General features: G+C 35.6%; 1 protein-coding gene across 1 annotated transcript in view; it reads right to left on the bottom strand.

Moving 5' to 3' along the window:
* Positions 1 to 7,037: 7,037 nt before the first annotated feature.
* The window catches only part of LOC118741955, a 99,636-nt gene continuing 97,221 nt past the window's right edge, over positions 7,038 to 9,452 (bottom strand). Inside the window, exon 4 of the mRNA XM_036473922.1 lies at positions 7,038 to 7,076. Coding sequence (XP_036329815.1) covers positions 7,038 to 7,076 — 39 coding nt within the window. The remainder of the gene's footprint in view (positions 7,077 to 9,452) is intronic.

Below are 9,452 nucleotides of genomic sequence, written 5' to 3'. Positions count from 1 at the left end.
TAAAAATTCGATAAAATATAAGCTAAATGAATTGCTGACACACTGCAACAAAAGGAAATTTTAGGAAATAGCTGTTTGGTGGCAGTGGTGGAAAAGTGACTTTTTATAGTCGATAGTTATCGATAGGCTGGAGGACGCATAAAGCGAGTTAAGCGTTATATAAATTGTGTATAAAATGTATATAAATTGTGTAAAATGTATATAAATTGTGTATAAACTGTTGAAGAGTTGAAAAAATGTGAATTTGAGCTTACCGAAGGAAAAGACCTTGTATTATTGAAAATACAATTCGTCTGGTGGATTCTAACTGCCATCCCTAAATTGGCGCGTCAAGCGCCAAACAACTGTCAAAAATCCTCATGCCCATACAATTTGTATGAAGCATCCCACAATAACGCGGCGCTAACGCCGAGCAAATGGAATTTTCATTTTTGACAGGGCGTTACGTGTTGAAGTTGGATGCGGAAGACGGAAAGAAAGAGAAAGGACAAAAAAGTGAAAGAGGAAACGAGAATAAAAACGAGAGGATCTGAGAAAACGTCAAAAATTACGACGCGTTGATTTGGGGATAGCGCGCGCTGACACTCGTCGACAATGGATAACGCAACGCTTAGCGCTCCAATTTAGGGACGGCAGTAACTCATGTCGCTGAAATGTAGAACCGGACGTTATAAACAAGCGCCTAACATCATACTCAGTGCGAGGTGTATTTCCCAAAACTTCTAGGATATTATAATTATGTATAACTTAGGATATACATTTAAATTAAAAAATGAAGAAAAAAAAATTGGTCGAAGTTTCCAATATTTTGTTTTGAAGTTTTGACTTCCGGTGTATACCACACACAACAAAAAGATGTTTGATCTTTGCTCTCGGTATGGGTAACCCAGCAGAAAATTTGTTTTCATTAGAAACAGCCTGTGTTTACCGCTGACTTTCGCAAGTGGATGTTGTATTTATTTGCTGAGAGAATTCCACAAAGTAAATATAACCGCCTACAAGTTTTCGTTTTAGGCATAGTATGTACTACAGTAGTGTTTTGATAAAAAGGAAGGCAAAAATTAAAAAAAAGACTGTAATTATTTTCACCTGGATTTTGGTTATGTGCTCCCGGTATGTGCAAAATTTATGTAAACCAAGACATATTCTCAAGTAATACAACTGAAAACAAATGTAATCAGCTGTTCTAGCTGCACTGCACGTTGTTATAGTTCGCGACTTATTCGGGATCATTTTGGAAATAGTTCAGGACTTTTTAGGGGCTAGTTTGGGACTAGTTCTGGACCTTTCGGGCTTAGTTCGGGCCCAGTTTGGGACTTTTTCAGGTCTAGTTCGGGACACAGATGTTTACACGTCAAATTTTACGAGTACTTGCTACTCACGTTTTCTTTTTTTTGATTTCGTTTTTTAAAAACGAGAGAAATTTTCTATACAAATCGCGAAGTTTAATATGTATTTTTAAATTTTTTTCAGTGAAAAAAGTGTTAAAAAAAATCAACTTATTTTAATTTTAACTATTGTTTAGAAGCCTATAACTCGACAAATAACCATCATATAAAAAAATGCGTGTATACATTCATACCTAGGTATGACGGGCTAGAAACATTTGGATTTGAAATCAACATCTACATCCCGTCTACTCTTTAAACTTTTGTTAAACCTTATAATTGATGAGAGAAAATTACGTTGAATAAATGTAGACTTCGGTGGCCATGAAAAAAGCCTTAAACGTTTTTATCGTCATTTAAAACAATCAGGTGAAAAAATGTTCGCTTACCAGCTGTAGGTACTTACAGTCAATCAATAAAGTTTAGGTACGGCGATTTTTTTGCAATACGTGGAACTGTTTTCTAATTATTTTATTTTTCGCAAATTTTTTATAAAAATATGGTTAATTCTACAATAAAACCCCAAAAAACCTTGTGCAAAATTAAAGAAAAATCTGCAAATTTTCTCTAAAATATTGCACTTTTTAATTACAGTATTTAGAAAAAAGTTGAGTATGCAGTTTTTTAGCCCATTCAATTTTAGTATAAAGTATAAAGTGCAAGTCTAAGGTAGATAGGACTTACCAATGATTTTTGACAATTTTTTTGTTGAAGGTGTCTTTCATTTTCTCCATATAAAAAAAGTCGAAAATTATTTTATATAGAGAAAATGAGCTTCAGCTACAACAAAAAAATTTGCCAAAAATCATTGGTAAGTCCTATCTACCTCAGACATGCACTTTATTATACTAAAATTGAATGGGCTAAAAAACTTTTTTCGAAAGGATGTAATTAAAAAGTGCAATATTTTAATGCAAGGATGTAATTAAAAAGTGCAATATTTTAATGAAAATCTGCAGAATTTTCTTTAATTTTGTACAAGGTTTGGAGCTCAGATTTTTGGTGTTTGTGCTGTAGAATTAACAACACTTTTATAAAAAAAAATTACAAAAACTGAAATAATTAAAAAACAGTTGCCCGTATTGCAAAAAACTCGCTGTACCTAAACTTTATTGATTGACTGTATGTACATATTTCTTCTACTTTCAGTTTTATGGAACACTGTAAGCACTCAAGTAAATATTCACTTTTCCCACATATGAATACATTTCTGCGCAGGCGTGAAGCTCATTTAAATTTTAACGAAAAAAAACTGGTATAAACTTGGAGCGCATACAATTTTGCTTTCTTTCAAGCTATGTGTATGCATAAATGTGGTACCGGCATACAAATGGATGCGTGTGCATGCCAGAAATGCATTTTTCTTATATGCACTTCTTAAAAATTTCTATTATTTTTTGCTGTCTTTCGAAGTAGCCACGCACAGTTTTAGTTTTATACGCACATGTATGTATGTATGTATGTTTCTGCAATTTATTTTTTGGTCGCGATTGCGATTTTTATTACTTTTCTGCACTTTGGCAAATTCGAAAGGACATCAACATGCGCAAATGCATAAATTTGCAGTGATTCAATAAATTAACGACTTAATTGTGTAAAAGAATTGTTATTTAAAGTGCTTACAAGTATGTATGTAAAGTAAGTGCTAAGTAAGGCATCAAATTCAACAAGCAATACATAGAAATAAAACCGCTGAGCTCGGTCGATGACTCACCAAGTAGTACGTGGTTAAGGGGCTGAGTCATTGTAATCAGCGTAAAAAAAATCATTAATAGGTATAGTTAACATATAAATTAGTGCATACATAAATGTTTCAAGATTTAGCGACAAATCAACGCAGTAATAAAAATACAATTTTAAATTTAATTGAATTGAGTGTGCGTAACAGCCGTCGCGGGTTGCGTTGTTGCTGATGAATAATGTGGAATGAGAAGACAAATGTAAATGAAATGCCACTATGAGTGAATATCATCAATTACGATTATGTATTACAAGTGACATGCATTTGTAGATACTTAGTAAATAGTTGGTATGTATATACATATCTATGCTTGTCTTTTAAGCGTCTATGAGTCGAACAAAGTGCATAAATCGAGCCAAGGTTGTTTGAGGAACTACCCTTTTCGCGTTTGGTACGCCTAGAATTCGATCCACTTGACCATCCCCAATTAAAGCTGCATCATGGAATGGTACTGTGTGCTATTTCTGTTCAAAAATATGTATTTTGCTGCTACTTTCTTTGGAATTGTTACACATAAACTTCTACAAAACCAACATTAAAAATTGCGATTGTAATAAAATGTCTAAGGAATTTATAGTTATTTTTAAAGCGGTTTTCATTACGCGTGCTTTATTTTAAAAATATTAAAGGGCACTTATGTGCTACCTACTAAAAAATTTACTTCAAATTATTAAAAAAAAATAAATCAATTAGTACCATATGGGTATGGTTTTGAAAAGGTTTTGTTTTTTAACTACATGTAGTAGGGAGGTTGCCACCTATTTAAAACATTAAATTCAATTTGATCTAAGGAAATTAGGTAATTGGATTATGTATCACCGTATAAAGGCGTCAGAGGAAAGAGGTTTAAGAAGGTAGTAGCTTGAAAATATTTTGAAGAGGGTTGCCACTTGTTTGAAAGGTCGAACATAATTAATTTTTACACGAGATATATGAAATATTAAAATATGGGTGTTATACTAAAAAGTTTTGAGAACTATTTTAATTGAACGTTAGGAATATTTTTGAGAGATTCGAAGTGGGATGCCAACGGTTCACAAATTTAAATTCAAATCATTTAATAAGTTAAATGAGGTATCAAAAATATGGGTATTTATTTAAATGAGTTTGAAAATGCTTCACTTCTGAGCTATATTTAGGGTTGCCACGTTTAGAAACATTAAATTCAACTTAATTTATCAGTTAATTAAAATAAGTATATATCATAATGTCCTACGAAAGAAATTTTAAAGATTTTAGATGAAAATTACTTCCTGTTTGAAAACTCGAATTTAGTTAACTTATACACAAGTTATATGAAATATTAAAGTATGAGTGTAAAACGAACGATTAGGGTTGCCACGTTTTCGAAAAGTCATATCTATCTAATTATGTATATATCCATGCATTTAATACTAAAGTGTGCCGCACAAACGAGTGCCGCAAATTGTGTGAAACGAATATGTTTTTGACTGTTTTTCTGAAAAATGACTGATAAGGTAAATTTTTCGTTTAATGCGCTTTCCTTCTGCACTTCACAGGGACTTATTCATGGTCAAAAAATTAATAAAACATTAAGAACGCGTCCGACGGTATTCGAATCCGGCACCTTCTGAAAGCTAACAAATACTAGCCTCAGCGCCGACTACTGCTTTCAAATGTTTAGCTTGAACAAATAGAATACAATTATTGCTTTCAAATAACATCATCTTTTTCGAACGTTTTCCAGATCCGAAAATGTATGAAAACTGTAGTCCTCTTCTGTTAATTTTGCATACGAAAATTAACGAAAATCGTAGTCGTTTTCTCTTCATTTCCGGATATGTCAAAAATAACTTCGTTAATATTATACTTATATAATGCAATTTACTAATATTTTAGATTAAGTGGCAATCCTATTTAAAAGAAAAATATTTTGAAAAAGTGCTGTTAAAAACTATACTTCACTTGCAAAAGAAAAGTGAGCTAGTTAATTAATTTAATTTTTTAAAGATGGCAGCTCTGCCACATAGCTACTTTCGATTTATCTCTAGTACGTCACATACTGAAGCATAAACCGGTGTGTTCGAACTTGGTGGCGGATGGAAAGTTCTCTTTGGTGATCTCAAACAGGGAGGAGTGGGTGGAAAGCTTTTGAACCATTTCCTGCAAAGACTTTCAAGAAGAGTGAACGTGCAACGTCTGTGTGTCGGAAGCCATTTTGGATTTAATTGCGGTTCTTTCAAACTTTTCACAGAAAAATTTTTTCTTGTGACTGAAATATTTATTATTTAAGAATTTGTGAAAGTATTAGTTTTATCTTAAGTAACAAACACTTTAGTGTTCCTTCCTGCATCTTTTGGTAAATTTTTGCCGTTTTTGGTACGAAATTCAAAGAGGTGAGTGCTTGGCTTTGTTTTTTGATTGTCTGTTTAATTTGAGATGCCGGGCGCTTCGTCGTCGGAGTGGAGCGGTGACCCGGGTGGCTGTAAGGATCCGTTGGATTCAAATGGGTCCCTCGATGGGTTCGCTGTGAAACGAAAACGACGTAGACAGAAAAGAAATAAGGGTAAATCGGATGAAGAAAGCGCGCGTAAAATGCCAGCCTTTCAAGGCATGTTAGTTCCGAAGGGTTCGGTTATTAGCGATATTCTTGCGATGCAAGAAAGTCCATTTCCAAGTTCTAACGTTGGAATTAATGAAAATGGGTCTTTGTTGTCGTTGAGTTCGGAAAATTCTGTGCAAAATGCAGGGGCTGTTAATAAATTGCAGTCGTACATAACCTCAAATGGTGAGCGTGTTAGTCAGGTTGGTAGCAATGACGAACGGTCCCCCATAACTTCGGCAGTTATGGCGGCGGCATCGGGTGGTGTCGAGGATAATATAACCTCAAATACGACAGGTGGTGGCCTGACTGAAAATAATTTGCAGATTGATAGTGGTGCAGGAGTGTTGACAAGAAAAAGTGAGTGGTAAGGATATTTGTAGTTTTCCAGTGGATTACAAGGGAGCTTTTGCTATACTATTAGATACATCCAAATCTAGTATTTTCGATAACAAGTATGCAAAAAATGGAGTGTTTCTGTGGAATAAGATTAAAAATTTCGGTATTCAAGATCTAAAAGAGATACGAGCTGTAGGCAGGACGCTTTACAAGATAGTGTTTCTATCAGTAAAAGCTGCGAATGAATGCTTATGCAATGTGAATTTGATAAAAGCCAACATAAGAGCTTTTATTCCTAGGTCGTTTGTTGAAACGTGCGGTGTTTACCGGTACATACCGGAGGAGCTCACTGATGACGAAATTCTGGACAATATTAAGTCGGACATAAAGGTGACTTCAGTTTACAGAATAAAGAGACGTGACAGAGATAACAGGACTAATTTTATACCTACCCAGACAATAAAATTGTGTTTTGAAGGCAATCAATTGCCGGAAAACATTCAAATTTATTACACAAATTGTAAAGTTTTGCGTTATTTTCCAGCTGTTAAGCAATGTTATAATTGCGGCAGACTGGGACACACGAGGTTGGGGTGTAGGTCGAAGACCCGTTGTATTCTTTGTGGGACCGAGGGGAAATGTAATGAAAACTGTGTGAACAAAAAATGTATACTGTGTGGTGATTCCAAACACGTTTCAATAAATAGCAATCTGTGTCCGAGGTGGCAAAAGGAGAGGGAGATTGTTGAGGTGATGACAATAAAAAAATTAACTAAGAAGGAGGTGTATGAAACGTATACGCAGCTTAACTCGTACAATCGTTTTCAGGCGTTAGCTGACTTAGAGGAGGTTTTTCCTGCAATTGGAGAAGAGGGTAGTAAAGTGGTGAACGCGGATGCAGAAATAAATAGGCGGTTGGTTAGGAAAAGCTACAGCTCAATACTTCAAGGTCCAATGCAGGTGGAGAAGAGGTTACCTTCAAGGCCACCAAAAGTTAAGAATCCAATTATTCCAGTGTATCAACGACCCGAATGGACAAAGGTGTCTGAAATAGAAAAGATTATTAATTTATTATGCAACAGGTTTGACATTGGAAGAGATGATCCGCTGATCTCTGTAATAGCAGCCTTAAAGTATCAGGATGGACGATGTGAGGCTATTGAGGAAAGGATGGACAGGGTTCGAAAAAACAATAATTATGGTCAAAATACTTCAATATAATTGCCAGAGTTTAAAAACAAATTAAAATTACATTGATAGTTTCGTTGTTCATAATGATATAGACATAGTTGCCCTACAAGAAATTTTTTCGCACGATGACAGTAAAGAAGATCACAAACTTTTAAATTTTAGACTTTTGAAAAAAACCCGGCCTGATGGGTATGGGGGAGTGGCGATTGGTTTTAAGAATGAAATTTAGGAAAGTTAAATACCAGACATCGTATGACATAGTAATTGCAAAAACAGTAAATTTAACTTGTAATCTGACGATCTGCAGTGCCTATTTTCCGCCGAACATTGCGGTTGCAGTTTTTGAGTCGGATGTTTCCAGTCTGTTGTTATTTCTGAATGCGCATAATAATGTTCTTTTGTTGGGGGACTTCAACGCGAGGATGACTAGGTGAGGTGATACGGTGGACTCTGTTAGGGGAAAAACCTTGTCTGATCTGCTTGAGGGTTCGCGATTGAGATGCTTGAATGATGGTTCCAGGACTTATTTTACGACGTCGGTACTAATGGGAATAGGACACAGTAGTGTTCTTGATCTTGCTTTCACTGACATGACGGACAATGTAAAGTGGATGTGTAAGAGGATGTTTGTGGGTGGTAGTCATCACTGTCCTGTGATGGTTGACGTAGATAACATCACAAAGCAGCCCCGCTACTTTGTTTCGAAAAATGTGTTGTACAAAAAATTGGGGAAGGTTAGAGGTGTTAGCAGTATTGGGGATCTGACTGAGGCTTTGGATGTAGCTAAACAAAGTGCTACAATTGATTTAAACGAATTTAAGCACACTCCCAAGTCGTGGTGGAACGAGTCCTTAGCTAAAAAATACAGGCTACTGAATGCGGCGCGTTGTTAAGCTAGGAAAACAAGGAGATTTGAGGATATTGAAGTGGCGTGTCAATTGTTAGACGAATGGTAAGCAGCGGTCAAGGAGGCAAAAAAAGCTAACTTCCTTGAAGCAGTTGAGGAGTTAAGTGCATACCCAAATACGAAAAGAGCCTGGGTGTTCATCAATAATGTGAAAAATGTACAAAAAAATTCTGTCTCGCAGTGGCTTTCTGAAAATAATGCTGCGTATTTAGACTTTCTGTTGAACCAGATAGTTAATAAACATTCCCCATCACTTTTTGAGATGCTAGACAATTTACCGTCGACGTCGGGTCAATCGGACTTGGTTTGTGATCATATCTTTTCGCGGCTTTCACTGCTAATAGGGAAAAAGAAGTCCTCAGCTGGAGGAGAAGACAAAGTTACTTACAAGATGCTTAAAGCTCTCCCCGAGGGAACTTTTGACACTTTGGTGGGTCTTTTGCAACAATTTTTTGATAGAAACCAAATTGATAACTCCTGGCGTAGGATTAAAATTGTACCGATACCGAAGGGTAATGGCTGTTTAGAGAACATTGAAAATTTCAGGCCGATTTCTCTTATTTTGGTCATGGTTAAAAGTATCAATATGGTTGTCAAGGAGCTGTTAGCTGATTACTTCGAATCGAACCACCTAGAAGGGGGTGTTTTGCATATAGGAGAAATAAATCGACTGCAATGTGTTTGAATGAGTGTATGCAGGTAATAGGTAGTGAGAAACAAAATAAAAAGGTAGTTTTTATATGTAGTATTGATCTAGCGAATACTTACAATTGCGTGGACATTGTCCAGCTAGTGAAACTGTTGAATGAATATAAGGTGCATCACAAAATCTATAGTTGGATTTACAATTTTCTCCACAGGAGAACGCTGATCCTTGGAAAAAGCGAGATTTGTGTGGAAAATGGGTTACCGCAGGGTAGCTGTCTTTCACCGGTTTTGTTTAACACATATACAGCTGAATTACATGGCTTAGGAGATGTAAATACTCACATTTTCCCAATTTGCAGATGACTTTCTACTTGTGTCAACTGACAGCACGACAACAGGGGCTCTAGATAATTTGAGGAATAAGCTTGCAGCATTTCAGAGTTTATGTTCTGGGAGGTGTTTAAAAATAAACATAGCTAAAACAAAGTTTATGTACATGGCAATAGGGTGTAAGAACTCTTTTTCCTTGAAGTTAGATAATGTTGACATTGACCGAGTAGGACAGTTGAAGTTTCTGGGGAGGATAGTTAGTGCTTCTGGAGCTTTGAAAGATCATGTGGTGAAGATGAGAAAGGAAATTGTACCAGCTACGAACTTAATTAGACGACTCACCTC

Source organism: Rhagoletis pomonella, unplaced genomic scaffold, assembly GCF_013731165.1.
Source record: "Rhagoletis pomonella isolate Grant_MI unplaced genomic scaffold, Rhpom_1.0 Rhpom_scaffold_00006, whole genome shotgun sequence".
NCBI classification, from domain to species: Eukaryota; Metazoa; Arthropoda; class Insecta; order Diptera; family Tephritidae; genus Rhagoletis; species Rhagoletis pomonella.
This window is presented reverse-complemented; position numbering and strand designations above follow the sequence as displayed.